General features: G+C 38.3%; 1 protein-coding gene across 1 annotated transcript in view; it reads left to right on the top strand.

The window, feature by feature from the left end:
* LRP2 (LDL receptor related protein 2) overlaps nucleotides 1-26,069 on the top strand; it is a gene marked incomplete at both ends in the record, with an annotated part of 128,707 nt that overhangs the window by 92,528 nt on the left and 10,110 nt on the right. The window contains 21 exons of the mRNA XM_082001851.1: nucleotides 579-731; nucleotides 1,212-1,382; nucleotides 2,657-2,880; nucleotides 3,297-3,474; nucleotides 4,371-4,567; nucleotides 6,170-6,415; nucleotides 7,337-7,465; nucleotides 8,181-8,300; nucleotides 8,952-9,068; nucleotides 9,346-9,462; nucleotides 10,863-11,000; nucleotides 12,157-12,279; nucleotides 13,214-13,342; nucleotides 15,278-15,409; nucleotides 16,396-16,527; nucleotides 18,652-18,795; nucleotides 19,608-19,773; nucleotides 22,276-22,404; nucleotides 23,114-23,334; nucleotides 23,763-23,942; nucleotides 24,623-24,742. Of these exons, the coding sequence (XP_081857977.1) occupies nucleotides 579-731; nucleotides 1,212-1,382; nucleotides 2,657-2,880; nucleotides 3,297-3,474; nucleotides 4,371-4,567; nucleotides 6,170-6,415; nucleotides 7,337-7,465; nucleotides 8,181-8,300; nucleotides 8,952-9,068; nucleotides 9,346-9,462; nucleotides 10,863-11,000; nucleotides 12,157-12,279; nucleotides 13,214-13,342; nucleotides 15,278-15,409; nucleotides 16,396-16,527; nucleotides 18,652-18,795; nucleotides 19,608-19,773; nucleotides 22,276-22,404; nucleotides 23,114-23,334; nucleotides 23,763-23,942; nucleotides 24,623-24,742 (3,266 nt within the window). The remainder of the gene's footprint in view (nucleotides 1-578; nucleotides 732-1,211; nucleotides 1,383-2,656; nucleotides 2,881-3,296; nucleotides 3,475-4,370; nucleotides 4,568-6,169; nucleotides 6,416-7,336; nucleotides 7,466-8,180; nucleotides 8,301-8,951; nucleotides 9,069-9,345; nucleotides 9,463-10,862; nucleotides 11,001-12,156; nucleotides 12,280-13,213; nucleotides 13,343-15,277; nucleotides 15,410-16,395; nucleotides 16,528-18,651; nucleotides 18,796-19,607; nucleotides 19,774-22,275; nucleotides 22,405-23,113; nucleotides 23,335-23,762; nucleotides 23,943-24,622; nucleotides 24,743-26,069) is intronic.

The following is a 26,069-nucleotide window of genomic DNA, read 5'->3' as shown; positions in this document are numbered from 1 at the left end:
TTGCATGATTTCTTTCTTTACAGCTGTGTATAATTCCTAGGCAAAGTAATACAAGTGTTAGAAAATTCTAGGTGAAGTTTGAATTAGGCCATCAAACTGCTTAGGAATTTTCAAAGGAGAACCCGGCAACTGTTCTACCTGTTTGATGAGAGCAGAGGTGGCAGCATGGAACAGATGGTCATTTTCTCCAATACTTTGCAGCCCTGGTCACAATCCATTGCACTGCACATCTGTTTTCCTGCTCCTCTTCGCAGGAAAGGAGAGGAATTGTTGGTAGGAGAGGAAGGGAAGAGAAAAGGGGTTTAGGAATTTATAGGCAAGTAGCATGTTATTATGCAGCTGGGCATCTGTAAGTTTGAATTTGGCACCAATGACTGTGGATGCAGCAACAGCAGCAGTGAAAAGGGCAGTCTGGAGCATGATGTAGAAGAGGTGTCAGTACAGTATGTGTATTCCTTTACAGTGGATATATTGCTTCTAGGAGAAAAAAAAAACCTGTGAAATTTAAGATGCTGTGAAGAAAAATAAACCAAAAAAAGTAAATAAGAGTAAATAACTGAACTCTTAAAACATTTCAGAAAATTGTACTGGGTGGATGCCTACAAAGATTGTCTCTATGTCGCTGAACTTGATGGAAGATTCCGGAAAAAACTGGTGGATCGGTGTGTGGATGCCAACAACACTTTCTGCTTTCAGTACCCTAGAGCAATTGTTGTTCATCCAAAATATGGGTATGACATTTCAAGAGTGCTTTTCCTTTCTTTTGCAAATAGTCTTGCACTGTCTCTGAAAACATGAAATAAATTTTGGCTGCCTGCACTTAGATTTGCGTGGCCTGAGGTCTTAGTTGCAGCTTAGGAAAAATAGTATCTTGCCTTTCATAGGTATGTATGCAGGGCTGTCAGATATCATTGAAAGTGGAATTTGATTCCACATGGTCAAGTAAGTTTTGACTGCAAGGCTAAAAAGGTTGATAGAAGTGTGTGTGGTTTGATAGCCAGTGAGGCTGCCACTTACTTTCTTTAAAGATGATTGTGGTCACACAATTGTCTGCTGTAGCAGTTAGTGACAAATATATTAAGCTTTTTCTTATCTTCCTCAATCTTTGTTTTAGTTCTGTTGCAGGAAATACTATATTTGAGATGTGGCTTCTAATATTTACTTCTGCATATTTTTACTACAATCCTAACTATAAGTATTTATTTGAACAGACAGATTTACTGGACAGACTGGGCAGATCGAGCCTATATTGGACGAGCAGGCATGGATGGCAAGGAGAAGATGGTGATTATCTCTGCAAAGTTAGAGTGGCCCAATGGACTCACCATAGATTACACCAACGACAAGTTGTACTGGGCAGATGCCCATCTAAATTACATTGAGTACGTACACAGAAACAAATAAAACAACTGAAATATTGTTCATGTCAGATTGCAGTGGTAGGATTTATACATGCTGTAAGCATTGTAGGTATTTCTACCCACTGACTCTACACAAAACAGAGTCAGAAAGTCTGGAGTAGTAGGCGATACAAATAGCTAGATGACACAGTAGCCTAGTTCCTGTATTTGCATCTTAAGTCCCACTGGAAGGGGTCCAAAAATTACAGTGGAAAGATTCACAGTCTGTACTTGAATATGCAACTTCTCTAGGTGCACAACCTGAACCAAAGCAAAACTGAGTATAAAATCACTATTTTGTCTGATTCTCTTGTTTCTGCCTATAGATAACTAGTTTAGCTACAGCTCAACACTTATGTGCTAACAAAATGGTATACACATCATTAGAAGATGTCTGAATGTTTGTCCATAGGTACGATATGGAATTTCCTGTTAACATATGGGGTTTTTTATTAATCAAGAAAAATTATTAATTGCTTCTAGTGTTAGAAAATTTCCACTTAAATATCAGTAAAAATTAATAACTAGCATTCTGGTTGTTGTCAAGGCATTGAAATACTTTTAAAAGAATCAATTGTATTTATATTAGTATTTATATTTGTATTAATAGTTAGATGTACATTTAGATTTGTATTTACTACTTCTTTACATTCATTCTTCTGGTAGCCTTTTCTATGCTGAAGTGTTAAAAACGTCTTTTTAAAAAACTCACATTAATTATATGTATGTTTCTCTGTCCCTTTTTCTCTCTTGTATTTAATAATTTCCCCCTATAACAAGGTGATAGTAAAAATATAAAATCTTACTGAAGATATCTCATCAGAGGAGGCTCTAAATCAGACACACATGTAAAATTTAGGAATATAGGAGGCCTATTATTGTCTTAAGTGTTCTGTTATTAGCAGTCTGAATGATCAGGCAAGCTAGTCTCCCATGTGACAAAAATAACTTGCTGTAAGGCAGTAAATGTGCAAAATTTCATTGAACTAGCTGATACACTTCTGTGGGAAGACTTTACATTTCAGTGCTTGTTCCTCTATTCCATTTATTTGCCTAAATAACCTGTTTTACTTTCCTGCATATCTTAACATGAATTCACTGAGGACAGTGCTCTATCATTAGGGACTAGAGAAGCTGCAATTCCATGTTGCATGATCCTGGTCACCAATAATGAAGTACCATAAGCATACATAATAAAGATGTGAAGAAGTTTTAGCATTTATCTGAATGTTTTGTGCATATTTGTCTTTGTGTAGGTACTCTGACCTGGATGGACATCATCGTCACACAGTATATGATGGAAATTTACCTCATCCATTTGCAATAACTGTTTTTGAAGACACAATATATTGGACTGACTGGAACACAAGAACTGTTGAAAAGGGAAATAAATATGATGGATCAGACAGGACTGTTCTTGTGAACACCACACACAGGCCATTTGACATCCATGTTTACCATCCATACAGACAGCCATTTGGTGAGAAAACGGAATTAGATTGGCATTTAGAGGGTCAGCTGTTATACAGAGTATATATGCTAATTGTAAAGGGTCCTGAGTGCACTCAGCTTTTGCCTTTGGTGAGGGGAATAAAATGCACACAGTAAGTATAGGCCTCTATTTTACACTTATAAATTGCCTTTTCTTTGAATAACAATAACTGGAAATGCATAATTTTAAAGTAGTTTCTAAAACATCATGGCTTAATAGCGTACATTTGCTGTATATGAAATCATACATATTTCTCTCACTAAGTGCCTACTTATCTAGGTTTTGTTTTTCAACTTACTACATTTAAGCTTTCAATACAGTATTAGAACAATCTGTTGTAGATTGAGACCTTTGTGTCCTGGCATTTGCAAAGTATGGTAATATTTATTCTTCTGTTTTACCAGTTCATAATCCTTGTGGCACCAACAATGGTGGTTGTTCCCATCTTTGTCTAATAAAAGCTGGTGGTCAGGGTTATTCCTGTGAATGTCCCGATAACTTCATGATAGTACAGTTCGGCAATACGGCTCACTGCCTTCCAATGTGCTCTAGCACACAGTTTCTCTGTGCAGACAGTGAGAGGTGAGTCCACCGTCTTTTTTTCAATGTCTTTTTAAGGATATATTGTATAGTTTAGTCTCTTCAAAACGGCACGAAATTAGGGATTCCTTCTGCTCTCACTATGAGTTTGTGGTATGCTTGCGAAGACAAAACCAGGACCAGAGAGGCTTCCATTTTGGAAAAATACTTCCAGACTCATTGTTCAAATAGTATTTTTTTCCTTTGCTTCCCGTTATATGATGTTGCTAATGTAGCAAAGTTTTAAGTTGTTAGAAACATGTACCTCCAGAAACCATTTCCAGTTGAATTCACAAACCTGGAACCTTCTGTTATTTTTTGTATATCTTTTACAATGTATCAGTTTCTGCCAAATATATGCTGTCTGCCAGTGGCCCAGGAAAGCCATTTAGCTGATGTGGGGGCTCATTTCCTCAGTGAAGAGAGAGGAATGGCCATATAAGAGCTACTGTGCTGATACTGTATCACTCTGGAGCCTGTGAGGCAGACGTGCTTATTGGGTGGCCTTTTGAAGCAGTGTTACAGTGATAATTCCTAGTGAAATTCTTGTGCTGAAGTTCAGGTGAATTATTAAAATGTTACCTCATTAAAAATCCAATTGAAGATTGATTTAAAAAGCATGAGAGGTGGTTACCACAAATATACATAACAATTAAATCCTTATTAATTTGCTGTGAACTTCCTTCTAGAGGCCCACCAGTATAATCTGTTTCTGGTGACAGTATTCTGGCATATTTTGTTAGCATTTGATATATGAAACAGAAGACATGAAATTCAAGATGTCTTGGAAGTTTCAAGAAATAACACTGAGACGAGAATGTCTTTTGTGCTGTAAAAGGGTGGTTGTATATCTGTAGAGACACATACTCGACAAAGAAAACACTGTTTTCTCTTTGTAGGTGTATTCCTATCTGGTGGAAATGTGATGGACAAAGGGACTGTCGAGATGGCTCCGATGAGCCCCCTACCTGTCCACACCGATACTGTCCTGTCGGTCAGTTCCAGTGTAATGATGGGAACTGCACAAGTCCACATTTCTTGTGCAATACCCAACCAGATTGCCATGACAGATCAGATGAAGATCCTGTACTTTGTGGTATGTTACAACTAATAAATTTAAGTGTTTTGCTAGTACAAAGCATGTAAACGGTATCTAAATTTCAGGATTGTTCTCCCTTTTTTACAGATGAAAAGGCAGGGTAGACAGATGCAGTCTTTTCTAGTCTTGCACCTGCTAGAGTAATTCACCTCAGTGTAAAAACAGAGTAAAGGACAGCAAAAATGTAATATATCAAAACATAAACATTTTCTGTATCTTTGAGATAGATTTGCACTGGTGTAAATTACAATCTGAGGTATAAAATACTAGAAATAGGAATCACTTACTTTTGTCCAGAGTAAAGCCATGTATGGAATGCAATGTATGAGGAATCTAAGGCTTCCTAAATGCCCAGGTCAGTCTACCAGCTATGCTAATTTTCCCTGTATTCTAGAGCTTTGTATGATGGGACAAAATTATTTCACCCTCTGTATTGCACAAAACCTAGTGCATGTGAGAAGATTTGTTTTGGAGAGCTGTTTGTGATGGCAGTATTTTAGAAATGTAGCCTAATTATGCTTGTGGATTAATCTTATTTCCTTAAAAACGTGTCTTATTCAACATACTTATGTCTAATTTAAAAAAGCACATCCTCAGTTGTCTTTCTGTAAATAATGTAGTTCTGGCAGTTGCAAGCTTAGTAATACAAAGGGCAGATGGAGGGGAAAGTGGTGTGGTTGTATAATTGGTAATTACATTGCCTTTCATTAGTAAAGTGTTTCTAACAACAACAGAATTAAATAAAATGTCAATTTTACCTACATTTCAAATAGTTAAGCTCTTAAGTGTGGCATGGAGGAATATTAAATAAGTAGAAATGTGGCAGCTCGATAATGTGTCACTGTTTTTAACATACTGGGTACAATAAAATTCAGTCTATATAATTCCTTCTGCTCATCATCTTCTGCATGGGAATAGAATCCTTGAGTCTAGAATATTATAATATACTGTTTCCTCTTGAACAGTTTAGCAGTATATGTGAAAAAGTAGTACGGTGGTGTCCAGTGGGACATACAAAATCTAGAAGCAGAGGTCGCTGTTGACTCTGACTTTCATGACCTTCAGAGCTCCCCCAGTTTGCCAGCACTGCTGACGTCAGCTTCCAGTGCTTTGCCCTCTGGAAATAGAAGCTGTACATTTATGGGTTGTGGAGCTGTTACTAGCACGGTCTTTTGCTAAGTTTTCTGACATGTTCATTCATGGTCAGAGAACAGGCTCATCAGGCAATGTACATCTAAGTTGGTAACACGGCCAGAGCCACAATGTCACTTAGCTCCTCTGTGAAGTGACTGGGAGGCCCTGCCTCAGTCATGTTTGAATGCTGGGTTTACTCCCCTCTGGTTTAGGAGAAGGTAATATCTGTCTCACTTCTAGAAAAATGTATAGTCTTAGTGAGTTTGTCCAAAGATGCTCATGGAAATGTGCCTTGTGACATCAGAAATCTGTACCTTAACTGGGCAAGTAAATGTGATGTTTTAAATTTTTACTGGCTTTCTGTTTAGCTTTTGATATAGACGTGGTAACTGCTCAATTGACACCACAGCAGCAGCCCATTCCTGTAAGTTTCAGTATCCTAACAGCCAATTTGTATTCTTTCAGCAACTCACCAGTGTGAAACCCATCAGTGGCAGTGTGCCAATAAACGATGTATCCCAGAAGCCTGGCAGTGTGATAAAGAGGATGACTGTGGTGACAACTCGGATGAAGATAGTACTCACTGCACCAGTAGAACCTGTCCCCCGGGCCAATTTAAATGTGACAATGGCCGCTGCATCCCACAGTCCTGGAAGTGTGATGTAGATGATGATTGTGGTGATAACTCTGATGAGCCGTTCCACGAATGCAGTAAGCACACAGCTGTAGTAAGCTGCCTACATTATAATGCACCACAAGCAGAGCAAACTGCATTACTTAATTTTCCTGAGGTTGAAAATTTATTGGAAAGGAATGTTTTCTGCAAGCTAATAACACTTACGTAGTAAAGTGTTAGAAAACATAGAAGCTATGCAATAATTTACTACTTTCTCATTCTTGAAGGGGAGAAAGCTTATCTATGCTAGAACTGGCAGCGTCTCACTCTGACTTGTTTGATGCTAGCAGCATCCTTTGCTTGGCCCCGAACAACACTTTGTAAAAAGGATATATGCTGATCCATTGCCTCTGTCAAAGCAGTGAATGCCAGTTCACCAATTTTTAGTTTGCTTCACTTTGGAGCATGACATGTGTCATACTTTTTACAAACACAAAATAAAGTTTCATTTCTTGAAGCTAAAATTTCTCATGATGGTAGGCACATGATTTGGAACAAAACCTTAAAAGGAGAACAAACACAGAGGACAGTCTAGCCTATGTTTAACAGCAGGATTTTCCTATGTGCTCCAGCATATATTTGTGAGTCACTGGCCACCTGGAAGAACTTGTGACCAAGTTTTGCCATCTGAGGACAAGCTGCCTCCTCTGGCTTCCAGGTTTGGGGCTTCTGTTACCACCATTACCAGGTCTAAATACTTAAGGGGAAAACACACTGAATGTGGTTTGAACCTGTTGTGGGTTTGTAGCGTATGCAGAATACAAGCAGCATAGATTGGAAAAGATAATAAAATCAGATATATTTGATGCTTTCTCTTTTACAACACTGAAGTTAGCAGATAGCTCTTTTTATTAGAAATAATTGACTATAAATGATAACAGATTTTGAACGGCAGAATAGCAAGGACAGCTTAATGGCTAAGTAACACAGCTAACTTTGACAACTGCCTCTTTCAGTGGGCCCTGCCTATCGGTGTGACAATCACACACAATTCAGCTGTAGAGCCAATTACCGTTGCATACCGTTGTGGGCAGTGTGCAATGGGAATGATGACTGCAGAGACAACAGTGACGAACAAGGCTGTGGTATGTTTGTAGAAGAAGGTCATTTCAACATAACTTTGTACCTGAAATATTTCTCCAATTTACAAACACCTTGATTTTCTGAAAGTCTTCAGTAATAATGTACCTGGGCATATTTTGTTTGATATCAATTAATTACTCTGGTAGTTAACTTGTCTTCAGGAAAAATTCTATGTGCAGCAATTAGTTGTGTAGCTCACATATTTATGAGCTCTGAAGACCATAATTTTATTGTTTTGCCTGATATGCCATCAAATGAAACAGGAAATACTTTTACTTGAGCTGAACTATTCTAGACAATTAAAACTGTCAGTGTTTTCTACATTTATATAACTTACCTCCTGTGCTGGTGAAACCATCAGTATGGGGAGTATGATGATGCTTTCCCAGACCCTCGCATTTGTGTTGAAACCTCTCACACGCTTATGCACAAAGCTTGGGGGACATCAGATCACCATCTCAGAAACAGAACAGACTTGAAAGTGTAATGCACCATGAGGTCAAGATGCCCTCCTTTGACAGTACTAAGTTTATCTTTTTTTATTTCAATCTCAGTTCTATGTAGTTATTTCAGCTGTTTCTTAACTGCTTCTCTATTACTTGGCGCGGTTTGCGGCACGAACATCTCTCTCTACTTCCATTATCTTCTGTGCATTCCATCTTATCCAAAGACTATGCTAATGTGTGCTGTTTCATTGGCAAACTGTGTACACTGCAGAGGAGATGACTTGCAGTCCTTTTGGAGATTTCCGTTGTGACAATCATCGATGTATCCCACTGCGCTGGAAGTGTGATGGAGATAATGACTGTGGAGATAACTCTGATGAGCACAACTGCAGTGAGTTCTCTTTTGGCTATCGTGATATAGTCCAACTTTTGACTTTATCCTGCTGTTTCTTATGAGAATGGGGCAGACAGCTCTCAACTGGAACCATTCTGTTGTTTTACTCCATAGCCTGTCTTTGCTGAAATACCACAGTGATGCCACAAGGAAGCATTTTGGATACGTAAAACCACTGATAAATCCAGCCATCACAATAACACAAATTCTTGTTTTCCCTTAAGAAGTGATATTTGAATTCTGCCCTGTGTGCAAATGTGGTATTTTTTATATCTATCTGTATCAATATCTATATATATAGATATATCTCACTATATATATATATATATATATATATATATATATATTCCTTAAACAATGAGAATGGATCTTTTTTCTTTTCCTGATTTGGAATAAAAATTATTCCTGTATTCTGTGATGAAACAAAATCCACAATGAATTTCCTTTTTTCTATGTCAAGAGGGACATAGAATGTTTTAACATCATTGAAGAGTATTGGGGGGAATGCTGATTTAACATCATTTAGTTTTAAGGATTATGCCACATTATCTGCCCATATTACTTTTGTCTGATTTAGTGAGACAGGTGTGGATGTTTAATTCTGCATCTGGGGAACTTTTCATATTTGTACATTCATTTTAAATGAAGGTCCTCGTGAATGCACAGAGAGTGAATACCGTTGTGACAATTTGCGCTGCATTCCTTCCCGGTGGATCTGTGATCACGATGATGACTGTGAAGACAATTCAGATGAACGTGACTGTGGTGCGTATTGTCTGGATGTTACCTCTTACATGTTCACTCTTTTGTTTCTAATGTGATACATTATTTGGCAAAATAATCTTTTATGGGAAGCATCTTTAACAGAGTAACGTTGACCAGATCACTTTAGTCATTCCACCAAAATAGAGGATACCACAGTGGTATCCATCCATAATGGTCTGGGATTTTGTAGTCTTTTTTAGGATGTTCTCAAAAAATAAACACTTTATCTGGATTTGAACAAGAAGACATTTCAACATTTATTCTGAATCTTTTTCAGAGCTGAGGACCTGCCACCCAGGTTATTTCCAGTGTGACAGTGGACACTGTGTTGCGGAACGCTTCAGATGCGATGGAAATGCAGACTGCCTTGATTTCTCTGATGAAGCCACTTGTCGTGAGTTTCAAGCTTTGCAGTTGGTGTTCATTGAGCTCATTTCCAGAAAGATTTGCATTTTTCTCTCTCTTTAAGTGAGATGAGTCCTTAGAGGTACAGAATTCTGCAACACACAGTGATGTCAGTAAAAATTCAGGAAAAGTGTAATATTCTGAATCGGCTTTTTAATATAATTATGGGTTGACATCTCTTAGGTTGTTTGTACACGCATTCCTAATGCCAGTAAATCAATGTATTTACAAGGTCCAGCAGAAGATACACATGTGATTGAATTAAAATTTTTCACTATCCCACAGACACTGCAAGACCCACTGTTTCAGTTGTACCATATTCTAACAAGGTTCTGTAATGGGATTGTTTTTTATAATGCTCAAAGTTGTGTATAGTTTCCTAAAGTACCAGTGAAGCCAAGGAAATGAAATACTTTTCTGTTTCTGTCTTCATTCTGTATATTGACTTACTGTGAAAAAATGACTGTACAGTGTAACTTGTATGGAGCTCCAGCTCTTTACCCATGTTGTCCCCAGCAGGAATGAAAATAGCACCTCCTGTGCTCTATCCATGCTGTCCGACATTTGCTTTTTAGGTGATACTGAAGTGTTGGTTCTGAGTTATATCTTCAAATGATTTTAGGCTTCAGTACTCAGGAGAATTCCTTTCCCTTCATGTTGGGATTAGGGCAGTTCTGTACATCATCCTGTGTGCTTAATTTTAACACCTGTGCCTTAAGAAAGAAGGGGCATCTGCACAGTAGGACCTTTATTTTACTGATGGTAACCACATCCTGGAATGTACATTGCAACAGTTAATCTATCAGAACCTGAGTTACACAACATTTGACTTATCTTAAAGGGAGGAAAAAGTGTATGAGAAGCCTTTGAAAGGGCAAGGGTATGGTTTATTTATGTATCTTGGAAGAGTCATGTATTTGGTTTCTCTTTAGTTCAGTTTTTTCACAGCTTTTACAGAATCTGTTTTGTTTTGTTTTTAACTATACCAGCACGAGTCCTTTTGGAATTAGATAACTTGGGTACTTCTTCAGTCATTCACGTTTGGTGCCACTGATATTATTCACCTTTATTACTGAACTAGATTTGTCAGTAACAAATTCAAGTAGCATTTGTTAAATTCATGGCAGTTTGTTTTCAAAAGCTTCTGGGAGCAGTTTATGTTATTTCACTACTCATTCAAAACTGAGTGAATGATGTTATAGGTACCAAGAAGTCCTCAGTCCTTGCAGTCTGTTGTCGCTGTAGATCTTTGCAGTCCCTTGTATTATATCTCCTACTATGGAGAGAAGGGTATTGAAAAAATAATACAGAGTTGGGATGAATATTTTTCAGGAAAGCCTAAAATTTTCATTGTAAATGAAAATGTCATAATAATATTCTTTTCTTCAGCAACACGGTATCCTAATGGTACATACTGTCCGCCCATGCTGTTTGAATGTAAAAACCATGTCTGTATCCAGCCATACTGGAAATGTGATGGTGATAATGACTGTGGAGATGACTCTGATGAAGAACTTCACCTTTGCTGTAAGAGAGAAAATTATATCAATATGAACAATATGCATAATAAAACATCTAATTACAATAAAGAGAATAATTAGAACGTAAATTTTGAATATTTTCTTGTCACTGGAGATTCTCACAGACTTAATTCAGGATGAGTGCTGAGAATTTAGCTTCATAGGCAAGTTCACTTCCTCCTCCTACAGTATGTTTCTCACTGCTTTGCAGATGTTTGTATATGTGGTTATAACAGTAGGGAGAAACATATCAAAGAGATAAGGACACTGTTTCATGTTTTGCGGCTGGTAATCTAAAATAAGAGAAACAGTTTGCAATTAAAGATATAATTCAGATAATGTATATTCTCAAAGGTGCTGAGCTTTTAAAGCTATCAGTATAATTGGGACATCTTTGTAAATATGGTGGAGGAGTCCTGAGTTTAGGTCTAAAAATTGGAGGGGCTACTTAAACAATTTTTGTCAGTTATGCACTATGTAGCCACTTAATTAGCATGTTGGATTTTCTATCAGTTTACTGCATAAATAAATCTAGAAACCTCAGTGTTATATGTAGTCATAGGATATGCCTTCGGCTAAAGATTATGTACTGTCTTCTGACAAAAAATGTGTAATCATAGAATCATGATTTGGGTTGGAAGGGGCCTTAAAGATCATCTAGTTCCAACCCTCCTGCCATGGACAGGGACACCTTCCACTAGACCAGGTTGCTCACAGCCCCATCCAACCTGGCCTTGAACACTTCCAGGGAGAGACCATCCACAGCTTCCTGAGAAACCTGCTCCGGTGCCTCACAAGAAATTGTGAAAATTTCTTCCTTATATCTAATCTAAATATACCCTCTTTCAGTTTAAAGCCATTACCCCTTGTTCTATTTTCTATTGCTACATGCCCTTGTAAATAGTCCCTTTCCAGCTTTCTTGTAGGCCCCCTTCAGGTACTGGAAGGCTGATGTAAGGTCTCTCTGGAGCCTTCTTTTCTCTAGGCATGGACTAACATACATGGACCAATATGTGGAGAAAATATTCTTTTGTGTCTGAATACCTCCACGCCTTTTAAAATATAAGAAACATACATGTTACCACATAAAAGTGATTGGGATAATGTGTGACTCAATGGCTTGAAGTATCAAAGTGTGACTGACTTGTTCTCTGTGGTTTCAGTGGATATTGCTTGTGAATCTCCATTCCGTTTCCGATGTGAAAACAATCGCTGTATATATAGTCATGAACTGTGCAACCAAGAGGATGACTGTGGAGATGGAAGTGATGAGAAAGAGGAACACTGTATGTTTACACAAAATTGAGCAGCAAATTCAGTAATTGTGATGTTCTTAATTTTTAATAATACCAAAGGACTATAGAAATGTCAAAATTAAACATAAATTATGAAAACTAGAGGTCATAATGAAATAATTTGAACTATGATTGTTTGTACTATGTATTCAAGGCTCTCCATACAAGTAGCAAAAATCAGCAAATGTTTGTCTGAAAAGCACAGAGCATGGTTTTCAAAATCATATTGTATTTTATTATGAGCAGCAGCTAAGTTGTGTCAACTTATGAACTCCACTTAAGGAAGAAGAAAGTTTGGCTGTATCATAAAATAAGGATGGGATGGATAGCTAGGACTTTTAAAATAGAGACATGGGTACTTCTGAATTTGTTGCACTGTTATGCACGTAGTAACAGTGGTGATATTTAGGCCCAAATCCTGCAGAAGCTCTGTTAATATTCAGTAGATTTTTGCCCTCAGATATCTTATGTAGTTCTTATTGACTATGTTGATTTTTATATTATCAAGTTTAATTGTATTTTTGGTTGCTTAATGATATTATTTGCTGGCTTTATGGTACAATACTTTTAAAATTTAAAGTTTACTAATGTCTCAATAATCTCTTGAAATCTGCAGTAGGTGTATGAAGTATATTGTTAAAGGATAGTAATAGATTTGCACTATTAAAAAGAAAGTTCAATCAGCTATTAACAAGAAGAATTTACTTTCTGTCTTTATGAATTGGAGGGGCTTCTTTCAGTTCATGTGGATGTGACTGGAAATCAGGAGGCCCCAGTTACAATTTTAGCTTTACCACAGACTTCCAAAGTCACTCTAGTCATTATTTTACCAGAGTGCATCAGCTTCCTCATTAGTAATAGTGCGGTCTGTTGGTACTGTGTAGCTGAAACTGTGACAGAGGAATGTTTCTTTTCTCGACTATAGGTAGAGAACCAACCCCAAGACCTTGTACAACTGAAGAATTCAAGTGCAGTAATGGAAATTGCATTCCTCTACATTATGTCTGTGACAATTATGATGACTGTGGAGACCATTTTGATGAAATGGGCTGCAGTAAGTAGTAATATCAACAGAACACAAGGTTACAATGCTATTGAAATAAATAGGATTTATTTCTGAAGCTGGTAACAATACATGTTTCATCTTGAATAGCACACTAAGAAGTACTGATTTTTAATTGGCCTGTGCTAGAATTACCCCATTAACCATGACAGTATCTTCTGTTTTCCTTCTTTTGGGGAAAACCCTATGAAAATTCAGCACTCTGAACAGTCCTTTCTAGGCTTAGAGTATTTATGCATCACAAAAAGGGTTTTATCTTGTTTTGAAATGGGTTGCATTATGGAGGCAAGAACATCCAGGTACTTCGATATTAATTGCAATAGGCAAACCTATGGAATTATTCATGGGCAGGCTCTGAACTGGCATAGGTTGCTCTAGCCCTGTCAAAAAAAGAAGTATATGGAGATGCTTCTATTGTCCTGTTTACAGATATGACACAGTATTCTATAAGGACAGCCAGTCGTTGGGCTAAGGGCCCTCTCAGATGCTCCGCACAACTTTTATTAACTATGCATTATAAATTGACTAACATCCATTTAGATGCAAAACCTTTGACTTGAACTTTGAGACGAGAGAGAGTATTCTCATGGAATATGGAAAAACAGAATTCCTAACTTTTTATGTCTGTATATAGACAGCTGCAGAGTGATAATATGAGCATGTACTTGCAATTTCAATTTGTCAGGCTCTGATGGCTTCAGGCGAAAGTGTGCCAAATGATGTACTGTAATTTACAATCCAGCATGCTTGCAAAACACAAATAACTCAGAAGCCTATAGTGCAGTCCATTTTGAAGCAGCTGGTTTCTCTGTTTCACATACCATCCCAGTGGTAATATAAACTAACACAATGATTTGATGAAAAAATAAAAGTATAAAAAGGGTATGAAACAGTGCAAAACTGCTGCTGGCAGTCGGCATTCTGATAGATGTGAATGCAGATCAGATGGTAACATTTGTAGCCTTCCCAACAGCAAATACCTGTTTCATAGAGACAATAGAATATTTGTGTGTGTGTACAATGAACTTATGCTTCTACATGTATATGGAATTGAGCTGTTTAAACTTAAGCAGCACTGGGATGTATGTGTAAAGGAGAGAATCAGCTTAGTGTCTTTGCCATACGTCTGTGTCTTTTTCTCATGCTCTGTCAATGAACATATATAATTTATTTTTTCTACTTATATAACAGATTTTAGTTTGGAAGTACTTTGTGTATATGTAGAGTATGTCAGAATCTATAGAATTCTATATGTACTTTGAGAAGAGTGTAATTTTCATTATCTGTTATGGAGTATCACCCCTGACTTGCTTTTCTATTATAGGCATGTTTTAAAGGGCAATGCATTCTCTGCAATGACCTGTATTGACTTCAGTTGGCTTTAGATTAGGTACAGCATGAAGAAGCTGTCATCTTCTCTCTAATTTCCACATATAAATACTGTAGGGCCTCTATTATGCATGATAGCACTTGAGAACATTTTTTGTTTAGCTGATAAGAGAGGACTGGGTAAGAAGGAGGTAGGTTGGCAAAGGTAAGAGTTACAGTCAAGTCTCTTAAATAGTTTCTGCAGTTGCTGCAGATTGGTGGTTATGTAGAATGACAATTCTCTTAAGGAAGGTGAGCTTGGATGGTTATGGCTCTTATTGTGACCCTCTTCACTTACTTCTACATGTTGAACTTCTTAGTTGACAGCTGTTGGCCAGACTTTACCGCCCTCTTCTTGTTAGTTATGCCTTACAGAAAAGATGTTCCCAGTAGTTCAGTTTCAATTAGAAAAAAAAGGAAAGAAAACTAACGTTGTCTACTTGAAAACCATTTTTAATGATGATAATGATCAGAATTATGACACTCTGCTCCCGCTTATCACTTTATTTTTTTGTTGTGATAACAACAAAAATTGTATAACTTACTTTTTTTTTCCAGATCCTGGAACAGAGCGAACTTGTGCAGAAAATATCTGTGAACATAACTGTACCAACCTGAATGAAGGAGGCTTTATCTGTTCCTGTAGGCCAGGGTACAAGGCCAGTGAAACGAACCGAAACTCCTGTGATGGTATTTTCAATCTTCTAAACATCTTCTCACTGATAAGTGTTCAGTGACCTGTCACTTCATCATTCTAATGTGACTACCCTTTTTTGCATTCTAACATTTTTATACATTTAGCAGATGCTTCCTAAAAAGTTTTGCTGCTGAATCGTGTTTTCTAACATGCAGACCTCATTCAGCAAGAACTGGCTCTGCAGTTCAGACTTGTTTTATGCTTTTGGTGGCTGTAGGTGTATATTTTTGTTTTACAAAACAACTTTTTATCTTGTTTTATATAGGTTTTGTCAAATCTTTGCAATCTGAGGGATAGAAAATTGCTGGGTTTTTTTTTTTCTTCATAGTGAAAGAAAACTTATTGAAGATTATACACTCATTCTGTCCTGCTCCAGAACAGACCTCCAGTAAAGGTCTATTGTGCCATATAAAGTATAGTGAGGAGTCTACCCAAAGGCTATTGTTTGTGGTCGTGCAGTATAGTACCTTCACAGTTGCCATTTCAGTATGTTTTGATGAGAACACTTCTGTTTGTTGCTCCCAGCTCTTGTGGACAATTTGTGTAATTTTATTAAACATGATCCAAGGCCACCCTTGCTATTCTTCCTGCTGATATTGTTTCTGAGGACTAGATATATTTGTTTCAGCATTTCAAGAAGGCTTTGCTCTTGCATCTCATTGCAGTCATGCCTCATCTTTTGTCTTTCCATGGTGATTTAACACAAAAACACATAATAAAAAATGTCTCGCTGAATTGCAATCTGATAAGCAGGAGCAATGCAGTATTAGCAATCTATAGTTAAGACATGTTAAATGGTAGACGAGTAATGAGGGGTTCTCTTAGGTAAGAGACACCGATTTTAAAGATCATTTCTTAGGTCACTGATCTTTTAGAGTATGTGGGAAAAGGACAAAGCTATCGTTTCATGGAGTAAAGGTAACCAGCATGTGGAAGAAAGAGATTAAGCTCTAGGTATCTTTTCTCTACTTATGTCTAGATATCAATGAGTGTGAGATCTTTGGAACATGCACCCAGGACTGCAAGAATTCCAAAGGAAGTTATGAATGTTTCTGTGCAGACGGCTTCAGGTCTGTGGGTGACCAACAAGGGAAACAGTGCGCAGCTAATGGTATGTTAACTGATAGCAAGATTGATTGCTACCTGCGAAGAGCAAGTGGAGTATAGCAATTTAATTAGTATAATCCACCCTTTTTTAGGAAGGGGATAATGAAAACCAAACTTTATTCTGTAACGTAATATTATCTGTGTGCTCCACCTATTCCATAATCAGGAACAGAAGTGCTCATCTCTGCTTCCAGTTGTGAACGTTAAAAATAATATCTTGATTTGCATGCCTCTCTCCTGAAATTTTCTGCAAACAAAAACCTGCTCATCCTGTGGTTGTCATCAGAAGTAAATTAATGTTGCCTATTCCTGAAGTTTAGTTTCTCTCAACAAAATAATACATCAGAAGAAAGTTGCATTAAACTCATACAAATCAAAGGCGGCTTGACGACAGATTGCATTCATTGTTCATGGACTGATGCACACAAACAGAAGGACTTTAGCCAATGCTTAAAATCAATCATTAGCTTTTTACCATCCCTCAGTGCAGTGACTACAGTGTGTGACAGTCATTGAATAGGTAGAGCATTGACTCAGAAAATAATAGTAATAGAATAGTAATAATAAAGAGCTGAAGAAAACAGAAAAAAGTGACAATATAACAGTATTATCTTAAAGACAGAAATAATACTGTATTTAGAGAAGTACTTACAGTTTAACAGCTTTATGAGATACATGACAGAAATGTGGTATACATAGTCAAACAGTAAAATCTTCAGAACAGAATTCCTGTGACCAAAATTGTGTGCAACTGGAGGTTTTGAAGCCTAGAATTATTTTTAATATGATAAATGATACAAGAAAACTACGTCTCTGGGTTTCCAGTCCAGGGGCCTAATTCAGCAAATATTTACTGTTCAGCATGAGACTGGAAACACAAAAGGGCATTCGCACCTGAGTTTCTGCCTGGCTGCCTCTTCATGTGCCTGTGTCAGAAGTCTAGTTCTTTGAAACCCCTTTTCATAGGCTTGCTTGAGGAAGCATCTAGACATCCAGAGTTTTCAAGGCTAAGTGATAGAGGATCATAGAATCATAGATTATATGAGTATGTAAGATAACATGATTGTAGCCAATAACATAATGAAATTTGTTGTGCCTAAAGTTCTGTTTCTATGTATGCCTAGAACTCTACCACTCTGTAGTAGAAGCTCAGAGCACTCATAAATGAGGGCTTACTTTGCCTGTGTCTGCTGCAGGTCTGATCAGCAGGCATTTTCAGAACACACATAGAATATTAAGTCCCCTTTTTCCTGTAGTAGCATGTGTATTGGAAATGCTGTCAGTTTCTACACTGAATTGTATGTTCATTAGAGAACAGTCACTTGCCTTATTCTCCCACAGTTGGGCATAGGGGGAAAGGGACTGTGTTGAAATGAACACTTCATAGAAAACTGAGGATTAGTTGGAAAAGGCACTGGTAAATGAGATTTTCCTTTCCCAGGTGAATGCCTTTTCATTTCTCATTGTCTCTGTGAAAATGTGATTAATGTAGGAGGACTTCTTCTCGGGATGAAGGCCTAGGATTTAAGTCCATGACTCCCAAATAGACTTTGCCCTTAGCAAAAGGGCTGAAGGGTTAAATTTTCTTACCAGCAAAATGAGCCAGGTGGGACTGATACTCCCTGTAGTCAAGTTGTTAGAGTATTGAGGCTAACCCCAAATTAATCTGTGTCTGGGTAAGAAAGCATTCATCTGAATGCAGAGACATTAAGATTTAAAGACTTTCAGGTAGAAGAATTCAGATCGTGGCTGAGTACTGGCAATTTATTTGGAGTTGAACTGCATAGCAGCATTCTGGTTTTGAGATGTGAGGTGGTGATATGCCAACACTGTAATGTTTTAAGAATTTTTAAGGTATTATCCCTTAACGATTACTACAAGACTGTGTAAACTATGGTGAAAAGGATAATACAATCCTCAGCGGTAAGCATTTTCAGACTTTCAAATGAATTTTGAAGCCAAGAAGTTTGAATACCTCTGAAGCTTTAGAAGTGGCCCTGTGTTCCTTATGCTTCTTATTCAAACAGAACTTGTGAAAACCCCAGTTTGGTTTTGACTAGAAGTGGCTTTTATCTGTTTCTTCTAAAATAAGACACACATGAAAGTAAAATTCATGATCATTTCACAGGTAATCCTCCATTGTTACTGCTGCCAGATAATGTGCGGATTCGAAGATACAATATCTCATCAGAACAGTACTCTGACTATATTGATAACCAGGAGCGCATCCAGGCTCTGGATTATGACTGGGACCCTGAAGGGATAGGCCTGAGTGAGTATGTGTAGAACATTAATACTCAACCATGCGATGGTCGGTTTAAAAAGATACATTTCTGCATCATAGGCATCAAATTTATGCTGGAAATCAAAATCAAATTACATTAACTGGCCAGGTCTTGGTTGAATGTGACCCTCCCCTCTACTCACTCTTCAGCACTAGTGTGGTTCCTTTTAATACTTTAATTTAGTATAGCTAGGTTTTGTTCTGGTTTTGTTTTGGTGTGAGTTCAGTTATGGAGTTGTGGCTCTTTAGGATTATGCAGTAATAGAGGATGGCTATAAATGAACCCCTTCCTTTTCTGCCTCTGCCAGTCCCCAAACCTGGTCCAAGTTTTGCAAGAACTAATCCTTACAGTAAGCAGGAATGGCCAGTAAATCCCTATATTACTATATAGTAGCCCTATAGTAGCCTCTACCGGCTACCCTGCTTTTGCCTTTTTCACAGGGCCAGTGTCCTGGGCCATACTTGGCATCTCCTTAGCATCATGAGAGTCTAAATTACTCTCAAAATCATGTGCAAAGGCTTCAAAGTTAAGACCCTCTACTCTTGAAAAATATGATACCTATCTCTTCATAATCTAGATAAAAGATTATATTAGACGTGCATTTTACCTATGATGAATGGCTTAAAAATTTACACACTAACACGATGTAATTTAATTGAACAGACAACTTCATGTTATTCATAAATAAATGGGTCTGGTATCTTCACGCAAGAGCGTCAGAAAGATTGGAATTTTCCAAAAATATGGAATAACTAGACAGTAAAAATGTTCTCTGTCATCTTTTCATCTTTTTTTGAAGGTATTGTGTACTTCAGCATTCTGGGACAGGGTTCTGAGTTTGGAGCCATCAAACGTGCTTATTTGCCCACATTTGACAGCAATAGGAACAATCCTACAAAGGAAGTTGACTTGAATCTCAAATACATAGTTAATCCTGATGGGTTAGCTGTTGACTGGGTTGGAAGGTAAGTGCACTGAAAAGCATAAAACTGCTGTACATTAAATGTGTCAAGGGTCTGATCAGGCAGTGCAAAATCCACTTTTTTCTTCCTTATGAACTGTTTTTGAAGATATCTAGTCTCAAGGTAGTTCAGAGGAATATAGTAAGCTCTGTTTGCCCAGACAGCAGGTTAATAGGTCAAATGCATGTTGCTGACTGCGTCATGTATTCTCTGAGGAAACTTGCATTAGTCCACAACTGGCAAATCATTTTGCATCAGTAAGGTGATAATACAGTGGCCTTCATGTTAGATGGATTCTTCTTCAAGGACTCATGTAGGCTCCAGGGAACAAGCTTTCTCTGCTGTTGGTAGGAAACCTCCCCAGTCCATAATGGAATTTGTCTTTTATCTTTGCTCCTTTCTTACTAGCCTTGTGGTATGAGCTAATTCCAAAGCAGAGGCAGCTCTCAAGTCTGATGAATATATGTGTTTTCTCAGAAAATGGTTATATTTTTGTAATTGTGTCTCAGTTTTTTCTCCCTCTTGTTGGATGTGAATTTTTTAGGTTAAAATACGACAATTTTTTAACCTAATCCTAGAAATAATGAGATCACTGCTTATTGTCCCTCCCTTGGAGAAGAGCTGGGAGAAAGCTGGGCATGACTTTTGGGAGTTTGACTCTGATGTTGATGGTGTCATTTCTTATTTGCATTGTAACTGTTAAAGAATGTGGTGGACAGGCATAGCTGTAGTTCATTTGGTATAAAGTTGAGAGGATCCTGATGTTTGTAGGTAGACACTATGAAATGTAGTCAGGATTCTGTTTGAAGCTGAATGGACAGAGGTTATAGAGATGAGTCAAACTCCTGAATGCTCTTGACAAATTCTGCTTGTTCCTGGTAATGTAGTCAATGGGATGAAGATGATGATCATGATCTTAATAGTGAAGCATGATGTTTCTGGAAAACTGAAAAATAAAAGAAAGAACTTGGCTATCTGTTTCCTTTCTGTCACGTGGTTATCAGCTAAGTGGAGGATTACATTTGTTTACCTTTTATGCCCTCAATCAAAATATGATTGGAAGATGCTTAAGATCTGCATTGTGGCTGGGTAGCACTTAACTCTGAATTGTTTTTGTGGCAACATAGATTCCCCCCCCCACCCAATGATTCAAAAAGCTATTGTAGGAGTAAGCAAAGATTGGGAAAAGACTTATTCCACTTAGGGGCCCAATATGTAGCTTTCATAATCTATACTGTTTGTGTTAGGTGATGTATGCTATATCAGGTGTTGTGTCCTATGATGTAGTTATGGAGTTACTCATGCAGTATGTGAACCTGATAGAGCAGGATAAAGCCAGTCTGGCTGGCTGAAGTGATTCACTAGCCTGAAAAATTGTGCCAGTCATGATGGGAAAAAAAGAAGTAGAAAGTTTTATCTTTCCACAGTTTTTAAGTATGAGATAGATGTGTTAAGGTGTGGGCTAACCTTCAGTCTTCAGGTTATTTTGCTGTTTGCTTTGTGAACTGCAGGCCACCTGGAAAACCAGATGTCTCTGAGGACAGAAGGGAGTGTCTGAATTTATATTCACAAATCTATATGGTCATGAGTGCAAGGATAGAGGTTATATATCACCAGCATCCTGGTGAGGGTAGCATCCTCATCACTTCAAACATAGTGTTAGACTGATTCCAGAACAGTGTTGAAATGTATTTTTTAAAAACATACTCAAATATCTGTACATTATATAAAACCTGATACACATGGTTTGAGACACTTAGTCCTTCTGCCCATCTGTAAAATAGGAATTATAATACTTTCTCACATTCCCAAGCCAATTATGAGATAATTTATTCTATCAGGAGGCACAGTATGATTAGTGAGTGCATACTACTGAGAAAGTTTGCGATATAAGGTGAAAAAACCCAATAAAGTCACAGAGATAAAGATAAGCAAAATTCAATGCAGAGTAGACTGAGTGCCCTGTTTGTATGGACTAAAAGCATTTGCGTATGATGTGGTCACAATTTATTCGTTAACATTATCTGTCAGAAGACAGAAGTCTAGAGAGGAGCTATGGACTGATAAGCTGGATACCTTCAGAGTTGCCATATAACTTACATGGTAAATAAATTTTTATTTGTAATGGACCTCATTGTCTCCTGGAAAACTGAAGATTTAAAGATGCTTATTAGCTGCCTCTGGTGCTTAAAAGTAGCAATGAAAGTTCTCAGTAGCCCTTTAATGAAGATTATTTGACAGGGAACAGAGGCAGCTGCAGAAACTTTGTCAGAGGAGAAAACTAGTGAGCTGATAGATTACATTTGCTAAACTTGCCTATATATAGGGTCTGTATGTTCCAGACTGAAAAAGTTCAGATGTAATCAGTGCAGCTTCATTATATTAATTTTATTCAGGTTTGATACAGCTTTTCATCTGAAATAGATTTTTTTTTTTTTTTTTTTTTTCAAATTCCTCTCCCATATATAAGCTACTTACTTTTGGAATGTTTTGTGTTTTATGTAGACATCTTTACTGGACTGATGCAGGGACTAATCGCATTGAGGTGGCAAAATTAGATGGACGGTACAGAAAATGGCTTATCTTTTCTCTACTGGATCAACCAGCAGCTATTGCTGTCAATCCAAAACGTGGGTAAGTACTACAGGACTTCCCAGAATTATTTTCAATGCTATTAAATACCAAAAAACCCCACAATGGTAAACTTTACAGGAAAGACTAAGAGAATGCTTTCTGGAGTTTCCGTTTACTAATGTTAGGAAATTTTTGTACATGGGAAAGTACTTCAGGATTAGATTTCATATGGGTGCTTGTGTTGGTGACAACACCAGGTAGGTCAAATAAAAATCTCCTTTCTACATTATTGTGTGCTGACCGAATTTCTCTGTTACTACTGAAATAGGGAAATTGATGGGAATGTCTCTTTACCAGCTGTCCTGGTTTCTGGAATATATGATCACTGGATATCGCGATATGTGCTTCTTTCAGCTGGAGTAAAGCAGCACAGCTCCCTGAAGTCACCTGGGCTCTGCAGCTTTATCATGACTGATGGATGTTCAGTGTTCACAGTCATTTTTCTTCCCCTGGGATTGAGAAACTGTCATTAAAACCACTCTCTCTCCAAATCAGGACACAAGATGCAAATATTATTCTTCTGGTTTTTACCTTCTGTACTTGAAACAAGCTTGTTCAGTGAGCTTTGTGTGACTTTCCTAATCACATCTGTGAAACATAGGTTGCTGAAAACCTTTGTGTTCCACAACTGACTTTTCCGTGAAACTCCAAAAGATAATAATGGTGACCAAATTCTGAACTATATTAAATTCTGGTTCTGTCCTTTCAGGCTCATGTATTGGACTGACTGGGGAAGACAACCAAAGATTGAATGTGCCTGGATGGATGGACAACAAAGACAAACTCTGGTCTCTGAAGACCTTGGCTGGCCAACAGGTCTTTCTATTGATTATTTGAACAATGATAGAATCTATTGGAGTGATTCTAAAGAAAATATTATTGAATCCATGAGAGCTGATGGGACAGACAGAACCATAGTATTACATGGAGGTAAGAACTTATTAGGCAATTAATATAACAGTAACAAAGATCCATGCTAACAAGCACTTGGGCTTCACAAGTGGGGCTAGATTTGGGAGCTTTTAAAAGAATTTTGGTAGTGTTTTGTCCTCCTTTATACAGGGATAAATGGCACACCAGGTTCAGAGCTCATGATGCCTGGTAACGAGATTCCCTGAGGGTATGACCCAAATAAGGGACAATGTGGAAAATTGGATTCTTGCTTTTTTGTGTATGTTAATAAGCAATCTGCAGGTACAGTGGCATGAAGGTGTTCAGGCACATGAGTATGTATATATACAGCTGCAAATGTCTTAAAACGAAAGGATTAGATGATATATTTAAGCTGAAAAAAACCAGCAGTTTCATCACTCCTGCTAGAGATTTGCTTGCTGACCGTCTTATTTGGTTCCTTTGAGAAGTAGGCAGTCCGTACAGCCTTGATGTCTTTGAAGGCCATTTATATTGGATAGCTAAAGAACGAGGAGAAGTCTGGAAAAAAGATAAATTTGGAAAAGGAGAAAAAGTGAAAGTGCTGACTGTAAATCCGTGGCTTACTCAAGTGCGCATCTATCACCAGCACAGATACAATCAGTCAGGTAGGTAATCAGCATCCTGCTGATTCCTTGCTATGAGATTGAAGTTGGTATTGGTATCTTCAAAAAACTTAGTAATCTTCTGATAATGTGCCTATCAGTAGGTAATAATATTAATTTCTGGAAACCTAAAAATGGAATAGAGGCTGGCAAGTATTTTCTGTATACCCAAAATGAAATCAACAGTGAAATACCACACACTACTCTTTAGAGTCTCTTAGTTCTAAGTTATGACCCTGTCCTTCCTCTTCTTCCCCTACATCTTGGAGTTGTCATAGAGGTGACATGAATTTATCCTGGTATCCAACATGCTGGCCATTTAATACTGACTCCAAGGGGGATAATTCAGTCCACAGTAATCAGAGGAGGATGTCCAAAGGAACATCCAGCAGACCCCTCTTTAAAGGTGATTTAGCTTTCAGAGTCAGCAAGCTCCACGTTGCTTGGAGATGTTCAGTTTCTTCTTAATGCTATGCTGGCTCCCAACAGCCATGGTCTCTCACTTCAGAATGTAAGAAAAGACAGAGAGAAGGTTTTGATATAAATGTGGTACTTGGACATCAGTTGTTTTAAAAAATGGATCTAGACTTGTTTAGATTTTTGGTGTGTGATATTGATGATACAGACTACTGACTAGGGAATTGCTCTGTCCTTCTTTAACTGCCTTTATCACTTTTTTTCAGTGTCTAATCCTTGTAAAGATGTCTGCAGCCACCTCTGCTTGCTGAGACCAGGAGGGTACACCTGCACTTGTCCTCAAGGGACTCGATTCATAGAAGGCAGCAGCACAGAGTGTGATGCAGGTAGAATAATTTGTCAAACTGGAAATGAAAGCAAAGGAAGCTTTTATTTAGGAATGCAAATGCTTTACTGAATTAGAAATATGTAGGGATGATGTAGCTGATGTAGTAGATGTTTGTAAGTCAGGACATCTGGCTTTTATTTTCAGCCATCACTGATTTGTGATCACTTGTGCATTTCATTTAATCTCTTTGCATGTAAAAACATAGAGTAGTTTGGGTTGGAAGGGACCTTTTAATGTCATCCAGTCCAAACCCCCTGCAATGAGCAGGGACATCTTCAACTAGCACAGATTGCTCAGAGCCCCATCCACCCTGACCTTGAATGTTTCCAGGGAGGGATTATCTACCACCTCTCTGGGCAACTTGTGCCGGTGTTTCACCACCCTCATTTTGAAAAATTTCTTTCTTATATCTTCTCTGAATCTCCCTTCTTTTGGTTTAAAACAATTACCCCTTGTCCTGTCGCAACAGGCCCTCCTAAAGTCTGTCCCCATCTCTCTTATAAGCCATCTTTTTGGAAGGCTACAATAAGGTCTCCCCAGAACCTTCTCTTCTCCAGGCTGAGCAACCACAACTCTCTCAGCCTGTCCTCATCGGAGAGATGTTCCATCCCTCTGATCATTTTTGTGGCCCTCCTCTGGACCCACTCCAACAGGTCCATGTCTTTCCTGTGCTGAGGGCTCCAGAGCTGGATGCAGGACTCTAGGTGGGGTCTCACCAGAGCACAGTAGAGGGGCAGAATCACCTCCCTTGACCTGCTGGCCACGCTGCTTTTGATGCAGCCCAGGACACAGTTGGCCTTCTGGGCTGTGAGCGCCCATTGTCAGCTCATGTCCAGCTTTCATCTACCAGTACCCTCAAGTCCTTCTCGGCAGGGCTGCTTTTGATCCCTTCATCCTCCAGCTCGTACTGATACTGGGGGTTGCCCTGACCCCCAGGTGCAGGACTCTGCACTTGGTGTTGTTGAACCTCATGAGGTTCACAGGGGCCCATTCCTTGAGCTTGTCCAGGTCCCTCTGGATGGCATCCCATCCCTCAGGTGTGTCAGCCGCACCACTCAGTTTGCAGATGACACCAAACTTGCTGAGGGTGCACTCGATCCCACTGTCTATGTCATTGATGAAGATACTAACCAGTACTGGTCCCAGTACAGACTCCTGAGGGACACCACTCGTCACTGATCTCCATCTGGACATTGAGCCATTGACCACTACCCTCTGGATGTGACCATCCAACCAATTCCTCATCCATCCAACAGTCCACCCATCAAATCCATATCTCTCCAATTTAGAGAGAAGGATGTTGTGTGAGACTGTGTCAAAAGCCT

This window comes from Phaethon aethereus (assembly GCF_964289735.1).
Source record: "Phaethon aethereus genome assembly, chromosome: 6".
NCBI lineage: Eukaryota > Metazoa > Chordata > Aves > Phaethontiformes > Phaethontidae > Phaethon > Phaethon aethereus.
The sequence above is the reverse complement of the archived record's forward strand: the minus strand, read 5'-3'. Positions and strand labels throughout refer to the sequence as shown.